The sequence below is a fragment of the Chinchilla lanigera genome, unplaced genomic scaffold (genome assembly GCF_000276665.1).
Source record: "Chinchilla lanigera isolate Chin_1 unplaced genomic scaffold, ChiLan1.0 scaffold00082, whole genome shotgun sequence".
NCBI lineage: Eukaryota > Metazoa > Chordata > Mammalia > Rodentia > Chinchillidae > Chinchilla > Chinchilla lanigera.
The window spans coordinates 1596477-1622547 of NW_004955483.1; the positions used below are offsets into that span (position 1 = coordinate 1596477).

At 41.5% G+C, this 26071-nt stretch overlaps 1 protein-coding gene across 5 annotated transcripts in view; it reads right to left on the reverse strand.

The window, feature by feature from the left end:
• Lrrc16a (leucine rich repeat containing 16A) overlaps nt 1-26071 on the reverse strand; it is a 306943-nt gene that overhangs the window by 132621 nt on the left and 148251 nt on the right. For all 5 annotated transcript variants that reach the window (XM_013503829.1, XM_013503832.1, XM_005403347.2 and 2 more), the window contains 3 exons: nt 14127-14202; nt 8312-8400; nt 7690-7784 (listed from right to left, as the gene is read on the reverse strand). In XM_013503829.1, the coding sequence (XP_013359283.1) occupies nt 7690-7784; nt 8312-8400; nt 14127-14202 (260 nt within the window). The remainder of the gene's footprint in view (nt 1-7689; nt 7785-8311; nt 8401-14126; nt 14203-26071) is intronic.

Consider the following 26071-nt stretch of genomic DNA (forward strand, 5'->3'; position numbering starts at 1 on the left):
AAAAAAATCCAAGAGAGACTGTTTCTTTCTTGATAAAATGTTTAATCTTGGCATCCACAATTCATAAACATATTGCATTTCTTCGTTAAAGAAATATGCTTGCTACCTGCTAATGGAATGAGAGGCATAGCTAGGGGTCAGTATTGCTCACCTAAAGTAATATGAGAGCCAAGAGGATCACAAGCTCAAGGCCTAGGCCTGAGAAACTTACTGAGACCCTGACCCAAAAAGTCCACTGCCAGCACAACCGCTGCCACCACCACCACTGGGGCTGACTACTACTATTGCTACTACTACTACTAATAATAATAATGATAATAATAATAATAATAACAACAACAACAACAACATCAGAGGGCTTAGGCGTGTAGCTCAGTAGTAAGGCATAAGGTTTGAATATGCAAGGGCTGGATTCAATACCCAGCACCAAAAGGAAGAATAATAATGAGAGAACTAAATTAATCAGTGAAGTATACTCTTGATCCTTAAAATACAGAGTAAAAGCAATTACCATACTCATGGCAGAGTAGAACCCTGAGAATTAATCACGGCATGTCAAACTGAATGGAGTGAAACTACCTAGCAGATTAGCGGAGCACTGTTCTAAGTGCACCTATGAGTGACTGACATGCAAGCCAGCAAACTGATGGGGAAGATCCACCCCCAGTGTGGGTGGCACCAACCAATACGCTGGAGCCTGGATGGGATGAAGTGGGAAACAAAAAGGAAGTGTCCCCAGTTTGGAAGAACTCCAATCTTCACTATGGCCTTTGGAGCTCTGACTCCAGTTTCTTCAGACTTGCCTGGCCACTCTACAGGGAGCTTCTAGGCCTCTAACACTGAGCTGGTGCCACATCATGGATCCTTCTTGCTTTGCAGCTTCCAAACTGGGCTGAGTAACTACTATATCCTCCAGCCTCTGGCACAGAATCGACCATTTTGGATTTTCCTGACTGATCCTGTAAGCTTAACTAATCCATCTCATTGCATAATTATACATAAATTTTCCATTGATTCTGCTCCTCTAGAGAACCCTAACATAAAACGCTTAAAACAAATTAAATCGTTGAACAACTAATTAAAATATAATAACTCTTTAAATTTTAAAGTGGCATATTTTTATTTCTACATTATAAAAATTTTGCTTATCAGAAAGCTTCATATATGTTTCATATAAACAATTTTCCATGTATTCTATTTAGGGATTCAGCATACTATGGAGAGTGAGAAACAATTTTATCTTGAATCAGTTTTATCTGGATTAAAATTAAGCTGCAAACTGGGGCCATTGCCCACATTTCTGTTAAGACTCAATCTATTAATTGGAAAAAATAATAGCACTACAGTCCATGGCTGGGCAAAGGTGCAAGAAGTTTTAGCACAGCTCCTGACACATGGTAAACACTCCACGAGTCCTACAAATAACAAAAATGACCCGGCACCATGCAAATACTGCAAAATGTAATCAACACTTCCCAAGAAGGACCCCACTGGTTCAGCCTTTCTAAAACCTGCAATGTAGCATGTTCAACAGGACAGCAGATTTTCTAAGATAACTTAGGGCTAGGATATGGAAGTTGTCATAATATATTTGGAAGAGTCCTCCTCTGGGAAGATGTCTTCAGAGACAGAATTATAGACTGAAAAACTTAAAACACATAGAAGGCAACAACCAAAGCAGAAACTATGGGTGGTTTTTAAACACAGACACCGAGAAAAGAGAAGTGTGAAGTATTTATCCTTTGGAAGAGAAAGTTAAGAGATTGGCTACTTGATCTCTAAAAATGTAATGGGATATACAAAGGACTCCACTTTGGCTGAGTTCGGATATGGGAATTTGGAAACATAAATAAACTGACGGTGGCTGGCAGTCAAAATTTCAAGAGAAAACATTTACTTTTTGACTTTCCCTGTACTTTGTGAAGCACTCACTCCATAATGCTACACTGATCACCAAGAAAACCTTTCCTCACACAAAAATGACACAGAAAGCTTTTAAACTTCTGGCCAAAACTGTTAAATTCAAACTTATGGCCAAAAAATAAAGCACAGCCATTAGGGCTGTGAATTTAAATTTACTGCTGTAAGCTTTCACTTGGATATTAAAAGATGGATTACTTTTCTTATCAATTTTTTAGAATGTGTCAAATTTAGAAGAAAAAATGGTCTAATCTTTATTTCTTCCTTCAAAATGCAGCTATTATAGTTCCTTCTGCCTCAAAGCATTTTGCCTAATAAAAAAGTAATTATCAAATGTTTAAATGATAATTTTCTATCTGATGTTATTATCTTACAAACACAGAAAATTGAATTTGACACTACAAATTTAACCCCATTAATCATGTATGCACTTTAAAATACTCGGAAATTCTAGCGTCACTATGATTTATATGGCAGAAGAAAAGGTTGAAAGGTAGGTCTTTGTTAATTTAGAGCACTAGTATTAATAATTTAACAAAATTCTACCTCTGGAGTCCTGGCAACATGATACAGGGGAAACAAACATCCTGTTTTTTCTGTTAGAAAGCATAGAGTTGAAAAAAAAAATAAAAAAATAAAGCATACAGTTGAAACACTCTAGGTGTCCAAACATGGATGAGCTGAAATTTTAGATTTTTACCAGCTCCCATAGTTTCCTTGGAAAGCTCGGAAACATGAAGAAAAGTGAACAAATAAAATTCAATAACCTGTCTTCATTTTAAAAATTGAAGTGAAAGTTATGAATTAGGAATATAAAAATAAAAATATATTAGAAAAAATGATATCAAACACTTAACTTTTGAATGTTCTAAAATCCCAAAATGTAGTGATATACTATGGAATAAGCCAGTAGTTTTTTTTTTTTTTTAAATAGCATGCATAAAATTGTTCCATTCCCTTTCCAACGGAAATGTAGATAACCAAATAACATCGACACATACAGCATTAGAAACTGACTGACAGGTCAGGAAATCCTAGAAACGAACATGAACAAGTGATACCACTCTGCAAGCTTTGTCCAAAATATGTAAACATACCATGTTTCCTCATCTGAAGAGGAATGACAATATTTGGTCTTATCTTTGCAGGGCTATTTTTGTGAGTGAAATAAAGTAGTAAAAGCTAACATTTACTGAACACATGGCATGGAACAGGCTATTCTTATCCTTTTGTATATATAACCTCATTTAATTCTTAGAACATCTTTAGTCAGTGTTTAACATTATTACCAACTTTAAAGATGAGGATGAAGAGACACAGACAAGTTAAATTACTTATCCAAGACAACTTAGCTAAATATAATGGAGTCCAAAAAGAAATCCATGGACTTTTGACTCCTCAGAACACTGATATACACTGAAAGGTACGAAAAGCAAAACACACCAAAAATGTAAACAGCAATCCCAGAACCCTTTTCCCTGTCTTATTTAGAAAATGAAATCGGAGTCACCACAGATCATCTGGGAAAAGGCACTGGGGTATGGAGGACCACCTGGACAGCTCTCCTTGGAAGAAGAGCATTTGGCCCTACTTCTGTGTATTGATATGTACAGAGGTGGCTATTACTTTACCTCTCAACTGGCTTTAAGCAATGCAAATGGATCTAGTCAGGTGCTGAAGTGTAGCCTTTACAGCAGTGTGACAGATCAGTGACCCCTGCCTATAGCTCCAAACTAGTATGAGTGAGCTAGACCAAACTAGTATGAGACTGAGGCTGGAGAAAGACTGTATGACGTCTCAGGGGTTGAAGGGTAGACATCAAAGCTGAAGCACAGACCCCAAAACACAAGACACCTCCTCCAACTGTGATACACAGTTTACTCTTTTGCATATTTTTCTCTCTGCATATTGCAGAGGTGCTATCTCACCTCCTTCCTAGCCCAGCTCAAAGCATTCACTTACTTTCCACCATCCTCAGTCACTCATCCCGAGCCACTCCTCTCTTCAATAAAACCCGGGTTCAGCCCTGCGTCAAGGCCTTTGTTTTGGTTAGACGTTGTTCTGACTGGACTTAGGACCCCCTTGGTGCCCCACAAATAGAGATATATATTTATCTCTTTATTTTCACTGTGGATTGTACTGGAAGTGATAGATTGGAATTACCTATTGGAATTCCAATAACTTTTCCCTAGGATTACAAATGTGGACTCCATCAGACCATGACAAGGCTGGCAGAAAGGGTTTCTATACTGAGGTACTTCAGGATCACACTTGAAAAGAGAAGAAGTCTGGCATAGGGCTTTATCATGGGAACAAAATATGCGACACCCACAATTTAAAGGAGGGAATGGTTTATTTGGCTCTTGGTGTCAGAGGTTTCAATCCATGGTTAGCTGCCTCCAAAGTAGAAACATCACGGCTCAAGGGTGTTAAGAGAAAAGCTGTTGGCTTCATGGCAGCCAGGAAGCACAGCAAAGGGGAAGAACACCAGTAAGAGACTTATCCTCCAAAGGCACAATCCACGCTCCACTGCCCCCAACCAGGCCCCACCTCCTACTAGTACATTCAGCCGTGAACATTGATGGATGAATCCACTGATGAGCAGTCTCCTATGTTCCTGTCTCCCCTCCAGGAGTCTCTTAACCCATTTATGCCAAATGTTACAACTTTTTAAAATTTTTGCATAAAATTCATATACTGTATGTGACCTAGAAAAATTCTAGGAACAAAACTCTGAAGAGAAAAACATTTTTTTTATATTCCATTGTTACGGGCATTCCAAAAATGGAACACCAGCCATAAAAGGATTAATCTAGTCAAGTGGACAATTCAGATTAACTGGCACAATCCTAAAGCATCAATAAACAAGATAATGCAATTTGGAATGGAGTGAGGGGAGGAAATAAGGACAAACACTCCTGACAAGCCTGAGGTCATGTAAACTAGCACACCCGGCAAGGTTAACGAGGAAGACCCAAACACAGAGTCTATAATGCTAGCTAGAGAAGGAAAGTCACAAGGAATGAGCAGAGATAGGAGGACAGCGGTGCGCTAAGTTCTCGGAAAATACTTAACTTCAACCCAAGAATCAACATCAGCTCCAAAGGGTCAGTCTCAGTGAAGCTGACCAAGAATACCCTGGCTCAGACACACAATTAGCCCAGAGGACTCCCCACCACAGAACTAGTTAATCACGCTCAGTGGATAACAGCAGGGGTTTTTAAGCCTTTTCTACTATGACAAACATAAAGCAATAGATCTGACATCAAGAAGCAAGAAAACTCATACAGAAAAAAATAAGCGTATGTACATATTGGCAAACTAAAACTACAATTTCTCTAAATAAAGCACACTGGTATTTCTTCTTTCATCTCTTTTTCTTCTTTAAATGCTAGGCATGAACTATGAAACAGGCTTCATGGCCTCCTACTGAGTCTTAGCCTATTGCCTTACAAAAGCAAAGGTTACAGGAAGACCAAGAGTGAGCCGGTGAACGGATTCTGCTTTGAATGCAGCTGAAGACCAGCGTGTGTGTGTGTGTGTGTGTGTGTGTGTAGTCACTGCCCAGCATTCACTTCACTGTGTGTGAGCACTGCACCTCCATTCACTAAATCACACTCTCACCTCCTGTACCACTATCAGAAGGCTGCAGGCCTGTTTTTTAGACACAGATACATCAAGGAGGACAAGCTGCAGAGAACAGGGATTTGCTGTATCAACACTCATATCACAAGCTCAGGAATCAAACTTTATCTCTACGAGTTTCCAAATGAGTCCCTGAGAGGAAAGTTCAGGTGCAAAATCAAATTCCACGTAGTGTGTGTAAATTCCTCAGAACTCCGGGCTGCTCCTTGCTAAGCTCCCACGTGCCCTGCATTTCTCCGAGCTTCGTGTAAATAATCTTCACTGGCCTGGTGTCTCTTATCCACCACACAAATGAACGACAGGCGCCTTCCCCATTCCTTTTACAGTTTTCAAGGATTATTATCAGCATGGAAAACCTCAGAGATAAGAATTACTAAGTTTTTTTCTTCTCCAGGTTGAAATTTCAATAAATATTTCACACATGATTACATTTCTTTAGGAATTTGCACCCATGAGTAGCAAAGCTACCAACCATCTTTAGATAATTAGATGAACAAAAAGAAGCAGTAAAGGACGTGTGTGGCACAGGCTCGGCCCTGTAAGTGAAGGAAGGGAAGAAAAAAACAATGCTGGAAGCTCCCCAAGAGCTCTGGCGAGCACTGCCAAGGAGCCTAGAAGAGTCAGAGATGAGGAGGCCTTGGTCTGTGGAGATACTCTGAGGAGCATCAGGACTTGGGGTCACATGAGCAGAAGCCACACTGGAGGGTTGGCGTGTACACAGTCGAGGCTGAGGAAAGCGAGCTTGCAGGGACTCTTGACTGCAACATCATCCGTGAGCAGGTGGCCAGGAGACAGCAAGACACCCTCTGAGGTTTTTTGAGGTTCAACCGTGTCACAGCAAGTGTCAGACTCTCAGTCCCTTTTACTGCTGAGCAGGAGTCCACGGTGCTGATAGGCCACATGTTCCTTGTCTACCTACTGGGCAGGGACATGGGGCTGAGTCTACTCTCTGGCCTGTGGGTATTCACTGCTTTTTGTGTGCACATATGTCTCATTTCTCTTGGGCGATACCTGGCAGGGGAACTGCGGAGGCTTTGGGTAAATTTGCATTTAACATTTTAAGAAATAGCCTAGTCAGTCTGCAGTGTGTGTGTTCCTGCTTCTTCTCATCCTCTGAAATGCTTATTCTCCAGAGAGCTGATTTCTAGCTGCCAATGGCACCACACTGTGGTTCTAATTTGCATTTCTCTGATGACTTCAGAGCACCCCTTCCTTGGCTGGACTTCATCCACTTCTGGATTCACCTCCAACAATAACCTCCCTCTGGTAACTTTGCCCTGCCAGTTTATAAACTAGTTGTCCCACACCCCCAATCTTAAAAACAAAGCCAAAACATCTCCCCTAATGCTATGGTGATCTGGATGATCCCTTTGTCCTATCCACCACTCCAAGGCATCTGACTAATAGAAAGAACGCTATTTCTCCTAAAGAAATTATTATATCCAGAGAAGCTCCTATCTTGGTATTATGCACCATTTATTTTCAGCAGCACCCTTCTCTCTGAGGGTGCTTTTCTCTTGATTTCCTCGCCTAATTCCATCCTCAGAGTCACTACTGTAGATGACAGAAGTCACCCTGAGGATTTGGCATCAGTATTACATGGGTATCTTTTCAACACAGAACGATGTATTGTATCAATAACAAAAAGCAAAACTGTCTATATCAGTATCCTCTGCTCAACTGAATAATTAATCTTCATCAAATATATAACACTGAAAGATGAAAGGCCCTATTCAACAAAGCTGGAAAACATTCGAAACAGAAAATGAAGACAAAACGTTCCCTCCAGAGATATAAGATTCTAACTTTAACACCATCCATAAATGTTCAACTACTGAAAATTCAATCTCCAGTTCCCCTTCCGAAATCCACCAACTCTGCCTTCTGTGGAATGCATAGTGTGAATATCCTCCTTGTTGTTCTGTATCAGTCCCCAAAAAAGTAAATCAGATAATAAGAATTTTAGTATGAGTATTTTCGTGAAAGGGCAGAAAGAACTAGAAGCAAAAGTGCACCAACAGCATGTATAACATAATTGAGTCAGCTCAATATTACCCTCCGCATGGCTAAGTTAAACCTCTCTAGTCCTCTTAGGACTCAGGTATCAACAGCATGTTGTGATACCTCTGTCTTCCAGTGGATTGCCAGCAAGGTTGATCGTGTGGAGTCCTGAGTTGGGATTATGCGCTAGAGCGAAGGCCAGCTTTTGTGCAAAATCTCTGTAAGTAAACAAAGTAATATAAGGAAGTATACACAATGTAAAACTGTTCAAATAAAATATTTAAAGAATAATACAGAGTAAAACCTAAAAAATCAGAGCCCTGCTTTAGGATATGAATCTATGTATTATATTTTATGTTAACATGTATGAGTACCTCACTTGAGAATTAATAAAGCCATAGCCAGAAAATGATTCAATTTGCCAAAACCTCATTCAAATGCAGCTAGGAAATATATAATTTCCTCTGTAAAGACACATTGCTGAATGCTATTAATAGTACTACCCAACCCCTCCATAATTTACCAAAAAAAAAAAAAAAAAAAAAAAACTAGATCAACTCTGCTTTTCATGAAAATTCCTAGTAGGCTACTCTGTATCTTTGTTCTCATTTCATGGAACACTCATGAATATAAAACTGATTACTAAGGGCTACAATTGCTAGCATATTTTATTTTTAAAAATCACTATCTTAGTTTTATTTAACTGGAACTAATGGTTCAGTCATGTATTCAAGAAAATACTCACGTTCTAAGTCCAGCATTTTCCAACACCAGCTCCTCCAGTCGGTTGGACCTACTCACCACTCTTAAGATCTGTTCACAGACATCTGTGGACTGTAACAAAAAACATTCTTTGACCATCCCATAAGGACAATAAATAAAACACTCACTTCATTGTTTGTTTGGGTTTTTTGGTCTTTTTTTTTTTTTTTTTTGAGACAGGGTCTTGCTATGCAGTTCACATTGGTCTTGAGCTCACTTTGTAGCCCAGGCTGGCCTGGAACTTGCAACAATCCTCCCCTTCAGCCTCCTGCATACTGGCGATTACAGGCATGCGTCACCACAGCTGGCTCACTTCATTGTTATAAATGTATGCAATGCAATTTTAGTTAAATAAAACATTCATCCATACAACCATTCATTCAATACCTGTTGAGTAAGCATCTACTACTCTGCCTTGTCTCGAAGACGACCCTGGGCAATCCCACAGAGGACAAGCTCCTTGGCTTTCAGAGTGCACCATCCAGCAGGGGAAAGAAACGACACGAACACTATGGTCTGAGCATTTGTGCCCCACTCCCCAAAATTCATACGATGAAAGCCTAATAAGCAACGTGATGGATCTTTGGGAGGTGATTGCACCATAAAGGTACAGTCCCCATGAATACGATTACTGCCCTGATAAAAAGAGGCCCCAGAAAGCCCCCTTGTTCTTCAACCACATAGAGACATTACCTGAAGGCACCATGTACAAACAAGAAAGTGAGTCCACCAGCACAGAACCTGCCAATCTCTTAATTACAGGCTTCCCAGACTCCTCAATGGTGAGAAACCACTGCTGTCTATAAGCTACCCAACCTACAGTATTTTGATATAAGAAGCCCAAATGGACTGACCAAGAAAGTACATAACAATGACACAATAACAAAAGGCCCATTTCATTAGTGCTATGAGAACACAGAGGCCCATCTCACTCATCTTGGGAAAACCAAAGATTGCTGCAAGGAAGGTGCTGTCCCTATGGAGAGCTGACGATGAAATGGTGGTGGTGACGGTGGTGCTACAAGTGTCTTTTAGAGTCTCACCCCAGGCCAGGCACTGAGCTAGACCTGTATTTCACTGAGAAACCTCTAATAAAGGTTTATGATTATTTTCTTTACACAGATAAGGAAAGAAAGGTATAAAGATGTCACATACTTCTACAGAGAGACTAAATAAGCACTTGATAAATGGAAACTAGTACCATGATGCTCCTTGTAGTATTCGCTAAAACAGAACAAAGGAAACACCTGGATGATAGGAAAGAGTTAAATGTCTATTATGTTCATGCCTACATTTTAAAAAATATGATGTAGTTGAGTAACTCTGGAATATTTTAAATGGTTAGAATATAATGTTAAATGAAAATGCTTAATTAAAATGAAACAACATTACAATTAAAATGAGTTCCGTTAGTAACAAAATCTGGGTTTTTTTGGGAGACACGGTCTCGCTATGTAATTCAAACTAGCCTTAAACCCACTGTGTTAGCCCAGGATGGCCTCAAACTCACAGCAATCCTCCTGCGTCAGCCTCCTGAGTGCTAGGACTATAGGTGTGCACCACCACACCTGGCTAGATAACAAAAATCTTGAGAGGACTATGAAAACTAAAGAATTACGCCATGGTAGTAGAATTGTACCTGATATTTTCTTTAAGAGTTGCATATGTCAGTGTTTTTAGATTTATATTCTGTTTATCATAAAACTAATTTAAGGTAGCTCTTGACCTAATATTGTTTAAATATTACAAAATGGTGTTATAAGATCTCATTATAACATAGGATCTACTTAAATCATTTATGACATAAGTATATTTTGTGTCATGCAATATTTTTTTTCTTAAAACATCAAAGGAAAGTGTGACAGTTCATTGACATAGCAGATCACAAATACCCTGCTGGATTAACCATAATGGGAAAAGAATCTGAAGTGAAATGAATAGGTTCTATAGTCAAGTGCCCTTTAAACACTGTATCTGGAAATTGTGCAGAACATCTCTGGTTCTCATAATTCTTCTGTGCGGTTTTATTCTGCTCAGTCTATGACGCCACTTTCGAACTACTCCTGGGCTTTTAATGTATCCCTATAGACTGATGAGGAAAGAGAAAAGTTAATTTCAACTGACCTGATGCCTGCAATTTGCATTATGCTGACAGTGGTGATTTTCACAATGATGACCCCTTGATCGGTGTAATTCTTTGTCTGACAATTACATCTAAGGGGACCAATCTTACTCTATGTTGTCATGGTAAAAAGTGATTACTTAGATAATGTTTTTGGAGGGATTATTCTAATTTTCAGAAGCAATCCATGGGGTCATTACCTTTTCTGGCATCCAGAAAAGTAATTTACCAAAGAAGCGCTTTGAACATTTAGTGTACATATTCGGTATAAATATTGCAATAAAAATTTATTAAAGAAAGTGTATTAAGTAAAGTGTGTCCAAGTTTTCTTTAAGAAGACAGTAGGGAAGAGGTGTAACAAGTCATTCAGGATTACATTTAACCAACTAATTTTTATTAAGTGTCAACTATATGCAGAGCATTATTTTCTACATTCAAGAATATACAGAGATGAGACTTTTAAAGAGCTATATATACAAACCTAGAGCCCTAATAAAATGAGATAACAGATCTTTCCAACTGTCTACAGCATGATCAGCAATGATTTAAAATTTTTTACTTAAAAAAAACTGAATGCTGTGCCTTGCTAAGAACTTGCATTTAATTTAAGAATCAAATGCAAGCTGGGCACAGTGGCACATGCCTGTAATCCCAGCAATCTGGAAGGCTGAGGTAGGAAGTTTACAAACTTAAACACAACCTGGGCAAGTTAGCAACTTAGCAAAACCATGTCTCAGAATTAAAAATAAATAAAAAAAGAACTGTGCACATAGTTCAGTGCAAAGACCCTAAGTTCACTCTCTAGGAAAGAAAGAGAAGAAAGAGAAGAAAGAAAGAGAAGAAAGAGAAGAAAGAAAGAGAGAAAGAGAGAAAGAGAGAAAGAGAGAAAGAGAGAAAGAGAGAGAAAGAAAGAAAGAAAGAGAAGGGGGAAGGGAAGGAAGGAGGGAGGGAGGGAGGGAGGAAGGAAGGAAGGAAGGAAGGAAGGAAGGAAGGAAGGAAGGAAGAAATTAAATGCATCCAACAAAAATTGGAATTAATATAAAGTAACATATGAAACAATGATGAATTAAGATTGCTGGACAGCCAGGCATTCCAGCCCAGCACACACTTGTAATCCCAGCTACTCATAAGGTTAGGCCAGAAGTGAAATTTGAGGGCAGCCTGGCAACTCACAGAATCCTGCCTCCGAAGAGCTGAAGAAGTCACTCAGTAGTACAGCACTTGCCTAGTATGCGCCTGTGGTTGAGGCCTCAGCACTGAGCAAACAAAACAAAACAAAACAACCCCCCGAAAGAATGTTGCACAGAAACATGATCCTCATTGCGTCTTTGTTTTTCTTTTTAAAATCTTCTATTCACACTACAATGACTGACTGCCAATTCGCTTCAAAAAACAGCATAAATCATGAAAGTCAAAATTTTCTCGTGGTAACTTTGCATAGGAGGCTTTTACTGGGCTAAGAATGCTCTTAACAGTCCAGAGAGCTCATATAACTTGGAAGGAAACCATATATTTAAATCACGAGGTTGATGTTTTTAAAAATCCCAAAATAATGTGCTCTTATATGTTGTGCCTTCCTTCAGATAAACTCAAGGTTAGAAAGTGCCCCAGACTGCCCCAGCAGGACCGTCAGGAGAGAAAGGCGCATCCCTCCCCTGACTTCAGGCGAAAAATATAAATCACTTTTCATTTGAAGATTTGTAGAGTAACCGCCACAGAGACCACTTTGTATTCTAAAATATCAAATGTTAAATCTCAGTTAAGTGAAGGGCAGCTAAATAAGGGCAGCCCTCAAATCCTGTCCCTCTGCTTCCTGCCATCCCAGGTCACCCAAGAAGGCACACACCCACTTCAGGGCTTTGTTTCACAGTGACAAAATGACCAGGTGCACATTTTCTGTCTAAAGACGAAGGCAGAGGAAGGGAGACGGGAAATGGGGATAATGACAGAACGCCAACACCACCAACTCTCTGGAGCCCTCTGCGTACTAATGGGATTGGGGACAGTTTCCCAAAGCAGGGTATCTGTAGCCTCCTCACCACTCTCATAGAACTCCATTTCATAAACCACAAGCTCATGTGAATGTCTGAATGTGCCAGGAAAACTGACACGGGGGAGATCCATTTTCTTTGATCCACAATCTGGGATAATCTACTTCTCACTTCACCAATCTGTCCTCTCCTCACCACACCTCTGTTGGGTAAGTCCTGCAAAGGGTCCCGTTCTAGCAAGCAGTAAGCAGTCCAGGTTCCAATGCACCTTTCCCTTCCTAGCTACTTGCCTCATCCCGGAGGCTCCTCCACCCTGAGCTCTGATCAGCTCTGCTCCAACACTGCCAACTGTCTGGCCGATGGAATTCCCAGCCTCCCACTCCATCCTTGTTTGTGTCTTGGCCTCCTTGCTGGTCTGACTGTGATGAGGAGGGTAACAACAGATACGAGTTATGAAATGTCTGCAACACATCAGGGATGGTGGTAGAATTTCCACACATACCATCTACTCATCCCAACAACCTACAAATTACGTTGCTCTGTTCACTCGTCCACGAATTCTTTCTCTATTTATTAAACCAATTTTTATCAAGTAGCTACTTTGATGAAGCTACTACAACACAGGATAAAAATGAGTAAGACAGGAGCCCTAACCATCTCACAGTATCGGATGTGCAGGAAGCAGAGGTCCTAGGTCAGGGAATTTATTGAAGATCACATAGCCTCATGGTAATCAGAGTTAAAATCTGAAACTTGGGTTTCTAATTCCAAGCCCATTTTTTTTTCCTGTATTACCCTGGCTTCTAAGAGGCACTCAATGAGGTCAGGCTAGTTTTTCACGCCTATAATGTGGTTAGCCACCCATACCCCAGACAAACTCTGAGAACACAAGTAGCCTGCTCACTAGCCAGTCTGCACCCTCCACTTCCTCCAGTTTCAGGTCTCAGTCCAAATCCTATCTCTCATTATGAAAAGCTTAACCCACTCCAAATTCGAAGGCCTTTGAATGCTTAAAGCTTCAAAGTAAGAGTCTCCAATAAAGCAATACCTAAATTATCTCCTGTCCTAAAAGGAACATCAAAAAGCTAACTTCTGAATAAACATCTGTCCACATAGCTGCTTTAGAACTTGCCAAATCCCCGATAGAATATTTATTTCCACCAAATACTTGGTTGTCCCATTGCTTATGAAAACTAACAGATTTCACTTCGCTTTCATTTTATGTACAAATCTGCCTCAAAAACACATTTACAAAATTAACCTTATCGATCATAAATCTGCTAGCCCAACTCTACCTGTTAATATTTCCTGAAATTCTTAGGAAGGAGACACTGTGAGAACGAAATGTACAAAAGGAGCGTAAAATCTGCTGTTCGCAGCTGTGCTAAGTCGACATTAATAGTTTTTGCCAACTGAATGGGTGTGTGCTGAAAGCTACACTAGATGTGTCACTCCGTTCATCTTCCAAAACTGCCTACAGCAGCTGAAAAGAAGAAGTACTCTGAAGCCTCTCACATTACACACTTTATAAAATGTCATGCAAATCTCCTATAGGAAAACATCTTCCCATGAAATAAAATGTATGCAGCTCAAAAGTATGGAAGAAAAACATTTTTTAAACAATTATCAGGTTGTTTTAAATTCTGCACAGCCAAGCAACATTCATTGCATCTTCAATTACCTACCAGTTTCAGATCCTTAGAGGACAGCTTTGTGAACCACTGATTATATTCCAGTGCAGCAATGATAGGTATTAGGTCCCTAGAAGCAAAAATAATAAAAGTATGTCAACATGCTCTTCACAATAGTCACACTATCACTGTATCCTGAACCCATGACACCCAGCTTTAGCTGAAAATTCATATTATTCACAAACACAACATTCAATTTAAAACAAATTATTTTGACCACCAGACAATAATTAAATTCTGTGACAAATTTTCAGTATGATAGAAGCAGAATTACTCAAAATTGAAGTAAATTACCCCTAGGGACTCTGATTTCTACTTCCAAAGGAAAAGGGATTGACAGCATCATTAATTCTGAGAACTTCCTTGTCCTGAGACAACTCATATGTCTAATTCTGAGTTATTGCTTTAGAACACTCCCTCATAAATTCTTTAACCATCAAGAACCTTGTCTTTTCTCTGGGAGGAACAGTTCATACTGCAGGTAAGCACAGTGCCTCTCGTGACAGGAAGCGGCATCAGACGGATTGGCAGTGCTCAGCAAGCGTCCCGTGACCATTTGGTAGTTTGTATAATTCTTAACGGTGATCACACCAAAGACATGGCCCAGGTATAATTTTGTGTGATACTTCCTAGGAGTTCCTAAGCCACAGGGCAAAGCTGTATGCCTGAGAAATCGGCCTCCACCCCATCTTCCAGCCACAGCCCCCACAACATATCCCCCCCTCCAGAGAGAAAGCACAGAATGTGTGACTCATGCAACAAGCTGTGCAATTTCACCATCAGGATTGCTCTGAACTCCTCTGCTCAGTTGAAAATCTATACGTCCTTCAATGCCTGTGTCTCATAGCCTTTGCTTTATAGCCGCCTTGGCCACCCCAGCCCACACTGGCATCTCTACGTAGCATTTAGTTCCCTCTGCCTCACACTATGCTTTGCTGCTTAAGCACTCATCCCACCACCTCACACTGCAAACTCTCTGCAAACCAAACCTCTCTTCAGCTCTTCGCTTCAGTGAAGCTGTATTGCATTTGTCCCCTGTGCGTGGTATACAGCAGATACTCAAATTGTCACTGAAACAGAAACGAGAGCCAGAGGCGGAAAGGAAGCTGAGCACCAATATTATCTTACAATTGCAGGCTACTAGGACCCTGTACTTTACTCCTATAGAATCACATTTAAATCTCAAAACAGCCCTGGAGGCATTGCTATTTAACCCTTCACAGGTGAAGTGAGACTAGGCCAAGGATCAGTAGGTTGGTCCTGGCCAGACCCTGATGATCCGAGTGTGCTTTCCTCAGACACCCTTTGGAAAGGGGAGACAGAAGCTTTAGCACAGAAGGAATGGGTAGTTATGGGTACACGTCCCTACACGCCAGGGTGCCTGCTTATGTGTCTCTTTATTATCAGCACACAAGATTTTTAAAAAGCTTTAGATTTAAAAGAAGAACACAACTCTTTGCACAGCTGCTTTATGATCTCTGCTCTCTGTGCCCTTTCACTGGCCCAGGGCAAGTCTGTGCATCTCTCCCTGTGGCCCAATGACAGGGTGCAGCTTCACAGCTGTGAGTTCTACATTATGACAGAGGCCCTACCCACACCACTCACAAGTCCCCCGAACATGCAGACTGACAGCAAAGCAACCTTTCCTTGTCTCCTTGTAGATTTAGAGTCTCGGAGCAACCGAACTTCAGAACCTCATCAGGGTGCAAGCTGCTCTGTCAGCTGGTCTGATCTAAAGTACAACTGTCTCTTGTCACGGATGAAATCGTGCCCGTCATTAATACAATCAAGCTTGAATGAATGCAGCAGGTAAGAGCATCGCCTCTACAGACCACCTGCCAAAGCCTTAAAAGAAGTATCTTGGTGCAATAAAAGGTAGAACCAATTCTTAGCAACACCTGAAATGCTTATGGCAGAATAAATTTTAAAAATACACAATATCCTAAGTGTACATTTGTGTGTTGTGGCTAGTGGTTGTAATTAATAAAAACTACATATAAATGCTCACAAATACTGACCATGTCTTTTATCAGAGGAGAAGGAAATGTTACAAGGTCAGTTTCCCTAAGTGTTAAACATTAGCGGTAATATTACACTTTTTTCTAATAACACTCGTGTGATTTTTTTGAATTTTTCCATGATTCATAATGTAACAAGGTTATAAATTAAATGTTCTATTTAGGGTATAAATAAAACTTTGCTATAGAAAAAAGCTGCCCAGGAAATGCTGGAGACTTTCAGTGCACTGGCATGGTTTGCCTATCACGTTTTTATAAATCAGGTCAGTGCCTAGGTTTTGAGTGTTAAAAAAGAGAAAGGGGTCACACATCTTATTAATTCATTCAGTCAACATGTAAACAGTGCTTACTAAGCACTAGGTTGGGGTATTAAACTCTGATGATTAAAAAAAAAAGTGATCAGAGTAGTTCTGTTTTCCGTGCTCTAGGAGACCTGGTGAGCGGGCAGGACTGTGTTGAAGGTACCCTCAGGACACAGCCTGGGGCAAAGAGGGAAGGGATTACAGGGTTTGTCAGAAAGGCTGGGGCCAGCCAGGCAGGAAGATGGGGACTATTCCAAGTGATTAAGGACAGCACCTAGGAAGCCACAAGAGCCTGAAGGTGCCCAGCAGGTCCTTCCATTCATAGATTCAACAAGTGCTGGATGATATGCAGGAATCACTGGGCTTGATGCCATAACAGACGCAGAGCACATCCCTGCCTGTGGCACTGATGGCCTGGCACAGCCTAGCAGGAGATTCAGGAGGGAAAAGCAACCAAGGAGCCCTATGGAGCAGGGGAACACAAGGCGCTGCGGGTGCAGAGAATGGGTGCTGTTTGAAATGAAACACGAAGGCAAGGAAGGCCTCTTACAGCAAGGCCCTGGGGCCGCAGCGGAGGGATGGAGGGAGGGAGATGAGACACACATTCTAGGCAGAAGAAACTGGTAGCAGAGCAAGGTATGACTTAGTGTAACAGTTTAGATGGGATACCAAAGCATAGCCACAGTGAAAAAAACCAGATTAAGTCGGACTACAGCAAAATCAAAAACTTTTGCTCTGAAAAAGCGGCTGGTAATAGACAGTAAGACAAACGCTGAGAGAAACTATTTATAAATAATATTTCTGACAAAGGATTTGTATCCAAACGTACAGACAGCCCTCAACACTCGGCAGGAAAAAAAAAAAAAAAAAACCCTAATGTTTTTAATGGGCAGAAGATCAAACAGGTACTTCACCAAATAACTCTGTCCCCCTGAAAACAAGAGCTAACTAGAAATAATCAGCTTTGGAAAACTAGAGATCAAAACTGCCAGCCCCAAGCAGCCTGACCTTCCTTACTGCCATCAATGTTCTCTTGCTCACTGGCTACTTTGTAAGGTGGGTATGGTAAGGACAGGGCGATCGGAGCTGGCAGTTTTGATCTCTAGTTTTCAAAGCTGATCGTTTTCCAGTTAGGTCTTATTTTGGGGGAACCATGGAAGATGTATACAAAACAAATTAACATATGAAAAGGTGCTTAATTAGCCACTGGGAAAATATGATTTAAAGCCAAAATAAAATGTCACTACACACCTATTGAATGGATGCAATTAAAAAACCAACAGGTTAAAAACGCCAAGCCAGCAACTGCTAACAAAGACAGAGGGCAAATGTTCAGTGTTGCTGATGAAAAAAACAAATGGCACACTCACCACACTCCAGAAAGCAGTTCGCCACTAAGGTTCCCATGCACGAGCTATGTGACCCAGTCACTCCACCCCTAGATCATCACTCAACAGCAAAAAAGTTATGTTTAGATACAAATTTAAATGTTCATATTTATAAAAGCTATATTCATAATTGCCAGAAATGGGAAACAACACAGATGTCCCTCAGTGATACCACACAACTCTCAGAGCTGGGTTAGCAAAGGTCAGCCTCAGCTTCCACCTCACATCACATCTTGGAAGGTCACCACGGAAGCCTGCTGCTCTGCCGTGAAGAAGTCTGGGCCACACAGAGAGGGCACGGCTAGGCTTCCCGGCAGACAACGGCACCAGCCACAGGCGTAGGAGTGGGAAAGGCCCTGCTGTGAGTCATGATGGTTCTTGCCTTGGGCCATTAAGCTCACGGGGTTTATCACACAGCAATAGATAACCAGAACATTTACTATCTGGAAATAAGGCTCCACAGCTGCGCTAAGGACACATGAATGTAGGGAAGGCAGCCATAAAAAGCTTATCAGCAGAGAAATATTTCAGAACGCTAATTTCTGTAATACTGGTAGGGTAGAGCAGAGGAAGGGAACAGCCCGTGGGACCAAGGCAAGATGTGCTCTCCTCTGGGTGAGGTCTGGGCAAAGGGGAGGCTGCAAGGACTGGAGCGGGGGGACAAGGCAAGCACAGAATGCTTTCCACTTGGACTGTAGAGCTAATAAAAATATGCTCACTTTTAATGTAAAATTATAAAGAAACACAAAGACTGTTGGAAAAATTATTATAATTGGGTGGAGCAGAGGACAGTGACAGACTGTGATGGAAAATTGGTATGTGCAAGTCTTCTAAGGAGAGGCAATAGCTTACTTCTTGGCCTAAGTGGTGGACACAATAGTCAAATTTACAATTCTTCGCATCTTGGCACGCATCTGCGTACTCTTCTCTAAGGAGACAAGTACGAGAGCAGCTTCAGCAGCATTGTTCGCAGTGGACAATAAGCTAACCAACATGTCTGATCAGCGGTAGAATGGACAGATTGTGGACTGTTCACACATTATAGAGTTCCAAACAGAAACACAAATGAATAAACTAGAGCTACATATAACACCATGTAAAGCCTCGCTGTCTTTGCAATTTACCATCTCTCAATCTGGCTAGAATACGCAAGGAATGAGTTGCTAGTCCGAGCAAACAAGTGCTCAGGAAGCACAGTGGCAAACATGCATGTGAAGATCAAAGTCTGCATTGAGGGACTTGGGACTGTGAACATCAGCCAGCACGACAGCCAAAACAAACACAGGGCCAGGGATCAGGAAGGTTCCATCCTGCCTACCATGGACAGCATCCCAGAGCCAGGAAGGATCAAAAGGAACTCTGAAGAGTTCCCACATACATGAAAAATACACAAAATCACTCGTAACGAATTTCTGAGAGCTGGTTTTCCTGGATGGCCTTCTTGAGACATAGGGATAAGTGAGCATATAAGAAAACCTTGGATAAATACTCAGGTGGGCCTCCCTACTGCTATACTGACTACACCTTCCTGGACCTTCCTCTGGGCTTTTTTCCTCACTCATATTTTGCTAAGTGCTACTGTCACATGAACTGATTTCCCTCGTGGTGGAAAGTATAATGGCTTCTTATCTCAAGTTCATGACATCCCAGTATGTTTCACTTTGACCACCTAAGAGACTCTTAAATATGACGTGATCTTGGGTCTAAAGAATAAAGTTAGCCTAAGGACTCACAATGGTTTAGGGGGTCTTCTCCTGAGTCTTAGCAACAGAACACCCTCCTGTACACTTTCATAGGTCACTTCTACCACTTTCTTTAAAAGGAAGTAAGCACATTTCAAGACTGAACTTCAAGAAAAAACTCTAAGACCAAAGAGAGTTGAGACATTCAATATTCTCATCAAATGTGTTACATACAGACTTTGTGTTTTGTTTAACTCAGTTTTTAGTTGGGGGTGTAACAAAAATCGAGGTTCACATTTCTCATCTCAGTTGACATGTCTAGCTAGGCTAAACCTTTCCTTAAAACTCAAGTTTTCTTCTTACATACACCTTTCCAAAGAAAAGGCCATCATAAAACTGGTAAGATAAGAGCGTCACAGAAAAGATCATGAACTAGTCTGGAAACCCCATGTTTTCTTTCCTGTAGGGCTCTTGTAGCTTTCATTCTTTTTCTTTCACTGAAGAGAATCCATCCTTTTTTATATAGTTGCTCATTTAAAGAGAGGGCAAGCCTTTTGGTATATGAAACAAGACAGTATCTACATGAACACTTTTTTTGTACTACCACAATATGCTGCAAATGTATTAATCCAAATAGCTTCACGGTAAGCCCAGGATGGGGGTGCTAACTCCATTTAACAAATGAATATTCCAAGGCCCACAGCCTGTTGTCTTAATCACTGTGCTGTCATCGCACATGGCTATGCTGCTTTCAGACTGCTAAGACTCTTTAGCCTACCCTAAAGAGCATCCCAGGACCCTCTGAAGATTTTCAAATCGATCAAGTATCTTTCATCACATTTAACCAATCACTTGATTAGTGATTTTAAAGGCAATACTAAGATGTATTCTCAAGTGATTTCTCAAATGACAATAGTACTCTTATTACCTTGAACATCAAAAAATGAACTACTAAGCTAGGTGTAGTGGTATATGCCTATAGTCTCAATAGCTCAGCAGGCTGAGTCAGGATTTCTTTCTTGAGCCCAGAAGTCCAAGGCCAGCCTGGAAAATACACTAAGACACATCTCTTAAAATGGTTTTTAAATTTAAAAATAAATTATTTATATTTGGAGCCCATTTGAGAAAGTTAAAATGCAAAAACAAAGCTGACAAGAGATTTAGAGTCTACATCTCTTGCCAGATTCTTTAGATTCTGTAGATTCCAGATAATATATTGAACTAGCAGTTCTAACCCTATCTTTCTGATCTGAATGGACTCAGAGGAATTTCCTTTTTCCAGTTATTATTTTCAGGTCAAATTTTCCTCCTTACTCCCTTTCCAATGCCTGTCATCACTGTGAAATTTTAAAACGTTGTGACTTCTAAATAAATAGCATGAAATATGCCAGGCAAGTGTTAAGTAACAAAAAATAAATGACATATTCGAAAGATGTCTTGCAAGCTCCACAATCAACAATGTAAGAAAAGCACAAATACAGAGAGCAATGATTCAATGAACAATATCGTGACTGTTTTTCGCATGCCCACATACCACAGCAGGGAGGACCTCCTCCTAATCTTACAAACATTTAAAGGCTGAATGAGCTGGCTCAGGCCAGAACAAAATATCTTGCCCCTCTTCCTGCTCTACACAAGGGTATGCATACTCTCCTGAAAAAGCTGCTACCTTCCAGCCAGAGCATGGTTGCCATCCTAGTGTATTCCCTTTATAACCTTTCTGGACATAATTTAGAGTCCTCTCATTGAATCTAATTTGAAAATGGGAGATAGAGACCTTTAAAAATTAAAAATGTCGCGAATTAGCTGCTGCTTCCTGGCATCCTAGTTTATACAGAGAGGTGTCCTATCGTTAATTTACTAGTGGGCTACCTTGACAACTCTCTAAAGGCTAGGACTTTCTGAAACAGTTCACAGATGTTCTCAGGAGTCTAAAGGACTTGTCTTTGAATTTTCTGATCATTCATTCCTAACAGCAAAGTATTCTGAGTACCTCCCAAATACATGTTTGCCTATAAATTATATTAATGTTCAAAACACAAATAAATTGAATGAGAAAAACAATGAATACGTGACAAACAAGTTCTATTATTAGCTCCCCATGTCCAACAGATCACCAGCTTTTTCACCTAGGCTGGAGACCACTCTTCTACATAAGCGCTTAGAGAAATTCAGAGATGGAAACAGAAGCTCTCGCCATCACATCAGATTCCACACTAAGCACAGCATTCAAAAAGGAGTGGGAATAAAGAAAGGGGGCTTCAGTTAGGCCGAAATGATACCAGTGCCCTTAGGACAACCCTGCGAAACATAATCCCCCGGTCAGAATTCCTTCCTGACCGTGTCATGCTCGGGAACGGCACCTTGATGAGTAAGGACTACGACACACACAAAAGCAGAATCGCTGGCAGGGCTCTCTCTCTCTCTCTCTCTCTCTCTCTCTCTCTCTCTCTCTCCTCTGAAGCCAAATTCAGACTCAGTGATGCATGCTGTCAAGTCTCCGGAGGACTGATGAGATTAGTTCCTCTTAAAAATCTTTCAGGAACAGGAGAAATCGATGCATTTAAAGCTACATATTCTCTTTTCCTCAGCACTGCTGCCTCACCCTCACTGTCCCCCGTCATTCCACATTACAGGGCAATTACAGCTCTAACACGCTGGCTCGCAGGCCTTTCAAAGTTCCCATGAGAAATGTACAACAAAGCCCTTGTCACCCTCTGTCTCCTGTTGGCCCAGTGATACCTATGCCAGAATAAACTGCAAGAACAGACGTAAATAAAATGTCAGAACCTATTAATACCTGAGTGAACATTTTGCCAAGCAAATCCTAATTACTATTCTTCCTCAGAGACTATGAGGATGGATCCAGCAAGGACTGTCAGCCTCACACCTGGATGCCTAGTCAGCAGCAACAGGTGCCTGGTCTGACATTCAGGATAGCTGAAGGCTGGATGCATGCATGATGGATGGATGGATGGATGAATGGATGGATGGATGGATGGATGGTATAGTAGATTGATAACTGGTGGTCCACTTCTAACCCCCAGCTGAACTGAGTAAGTGTGGTGCTGGGTGTGGGAGGCCCACCTGAGGACTGTTGCCAGCAGCATAAGAGGCAGACCTGGAGAAGAACCAGGCTGTTGGGAACCGAGAGGCTGTTGGGAGCGGAGAGAGGCTGTTGGGAGCTGACAGAGGCTGTTGGGAGCTGGTAGAAGCTGTGGGGAGTTGGCTATCCTGATGAACTTGGCTGTTTTCATCCTCTGAGGGGCTCAGGACCTCGCTGGCACTGAGAATGGCTTCAGTTCACTTTGGGGGAGCTCTGGTCCTCACTTTGAGCATTGCTTCCTGGTTCCGAAGAGGAAGATGGTGCACTGCCAGCCTCCTGGAAAAGCTTGCTGCATTGGCTTCCCTGATGGGAACTCAGCCATCCTGATCAATGGACGAGCTCGGGACCTCACTGTTGCCGACGATGGCTGTGGTACCTTTTGGGGGAGCTCTGGTTCTTCTGAGCATCACTTCCTGGCTCCAGTGCAGATCCCTCAGCCTGCTAGCACAGACTTTATAGATTTCACCACTGACCTTTGGGCCTTCCCAGCAGATCCGTGAAACAGGCTGCATGAGACATTGTCATGGGCTCCAGGCCTCTAGGTGGGTTCGTGGGAGGTATTATTATGAGCTCTAGGTTATCAGCTGGACTCATGTAGGACACTGTCATGGGATCCAGGCCCTTGGCTAGATTCCTTGGTCTATAGTTTGTGGACAGATTTCCTGCACTCTTTTGTACATCATTCTTTGGGTGACTATTATAAACAATCATATAAAGTATGTGTCCTGTATTATATTGTAAATGTAATACAAAAATTATTGTATTGCAATACAATATAACCCTTGCAAACATAACCCCCAAACCAACACAGATGGATAGATAAAAAGGATGAAAGATGATAAGGAAAGACAAGAGGATTTTTCAAAAATCACATTTAAGTTACTCATAAATCTACTACAAAGCACTTAGAGAGGCCATCAACATTTTCCTGAAGCAGTGAAAGCCACAGAATCAGAAAGCAAGACGAGCACACTGGCTGCCTGATACGTCCCGTTAGTATGGTGGTGGGCTTCCCACCCCTCAGTGCACCAAGCTGCAGATGTGAGGCTATGGTCCCTGCCACTGGCCACATCTCTGAAGAGGAGCAGACCCCAGACAAGTGAGAAGGAAGGGCGTTGTAGGACCTCTGTGATAAGTGACAAAGCCACCGCTCTGTCCACACTCCTGGTCTTTCTTCTAGACCACTTCCTCTGTGTGATGATGGCATCGCGCACCATGACTTGCAGCTTCCTCCATCTCTGTGCTTCCAGTGACAAGGTTGTTCTATGGTTTGGAGGGTGCTAAAGGGTTGGCATGAGGGTGGCGCTTTGGGGAGATGTGAGACATTTGGGATGTAGGGTCTAGCAGGAGGTCCTGAGGTCACCAGGGTGTGCCTTTGAAAAGGACTGTGGGACCCCATCTCCTTACTTCCCTTTTTGTTCCTTGGTTCTCATGGGTAGATTTGCTCTGCCACATGGGTCCAGCATGACGTGCACCCTGTCATATACCCAGACCCAAGGGACTAACTGAGCAGGAACTAGAATGTCAAGAACTACGAGCCAAAATAAATCTGTTCCCTCTGTAAGTTGATTTTCTCAGCATTTTGTTACAGTGACAAAGGCTCAACAACACAGCTGGGAAAGCCGTAGCCAGGGCTCTCTGTCCCCAGACCTGTAACTGCAATGTCAGAGCCACTCACTTAACCCAAGTCTCCCACTGCGGATCTAAATGGTCCTCGGCAAACGGTGGTTTTGACCCAAGGACAAAAGGGACAATGACCTGGGTGAGGGAATTGTTTGTTTGGTTTTTTTTTGGTTTTTCTCTGGTACCAGGAACCGAACTCACGACCTTGCGCTTGCCAGGCAGGCGCTTTTGCCGCTGAGCTAAATCCCCAGCCCCCTGGGTGAGGGAATTGAAAGAAAGATGGGGAGTTGTGTAAGAATCCAGAGGGAGTCAGCCACTGAGCAAGACAGGGTGAAGAGCGTCACTGAGGCAATAACAGCTTGCCTGAGCCTGGGGACGAAAGTATCTGAGTACATGTAATGTGAAGGGCTTTTTAGAGGTAATCAACCTCAACCTTCCAGGATTCTGCTCTGCTCGCCCACAGCACTTTCCTTGAAAGTTGTTTATTCTTGGACAACAGTGTGACTGCAGAATATCAGAACATGCAACATGAATAAGCATAGCCCAGTCCTCAGAACTTCCTCTCCAGGGGCACTGACAGGTGTAAGAGCTGTTAGGAATGGATGCTTCTAACTGAGGAAACTAAATGCAATGGTGAGAAAAAGTAGAATGAAAAACTAAAGGGTTGATACTGGCCATCAGAGAGCTTTCTTATTGACTATGTGAAATAACAACCTTCTAGAAGGAAGCCTGGTTAAATATCAAGTTCAGGTGCACACCTATAATCCCAGCCAGGGAGGCTAAGGCAGGAGGACTGCCATGAGTTCAAGGCCAGCCTGGGCTACATAGTGAGTTCAAGTCCAGCATGAACTAAAGTGTGAGGCTTTGTCTCAATTTAAAACAAAAACTCAACTTCAGGAATATCTATATGTGAATGCAAGTAGAATCTCATTTCAATAAATACAAACGATAAAATTGCTTGCTTATATCTAAGTTGTGTTCCAATAGTGATAACATGGGAACCAACTGTCACAGTGGAAAAATTCATTCATACAAACAGACATGCATTGCATACATTACATAAATACATATGAACGAATGATTGCCAGCTCAACACTAAGGCCATTTAATGTCCCATCTCCTCTTCTACCTCCAATTTATCGAATTCCTCCTTTCCCTCCTTCATAATTCACACCCAAAGGAGAAAAAGATCAGTAGGAATTTTCAGGAAATCTCTCAACCTCAGAGAAAGATCTGTACCACGCACAAGTTATAAACCAGTGAATCCTGCCACATGCCTATAGCACCTGAATACAGAAGGATTCCTTCCCAGAGAAGTACACTTGACCTTGTACTACACACAAATGTCTATGCAAGCTGGGCAGGGGGAGGCACACCTGTAATCCCAGCACTCGAAGAGGCTGAGGAAGGAGAATCACACATTCAAACCCAGCCTGGGTGACTTAGCAAGGCCCTGTCTCAAAATTTAAAAAACAATACAAACAAATAAACAAAAAAACACTTTTCTTTTTAAAGACTCAGGGATGTGGTTCATTATGAAGGCCCTGAGTTCAATCCCCGGGACTGAAATGAAAGAAGAGAGAAAGAGATGAAATGAAAGATATTCACCCAACATAATTTTTAAAACCAATATATAGTTGTCCTTGACCTTCCCTACCTGTGACCCCATTCATGGATTCAACTAACGAGGGATTAAAAAAAAATTGGATACAAGAATCATGTCTGTTTGGAACATGTGCAGACTTTTCTTGTCATTATTCTCTAAAACCACAATATAACCACTTGCAATAGCATTTTCATTATTATTAGGTATCATGTGT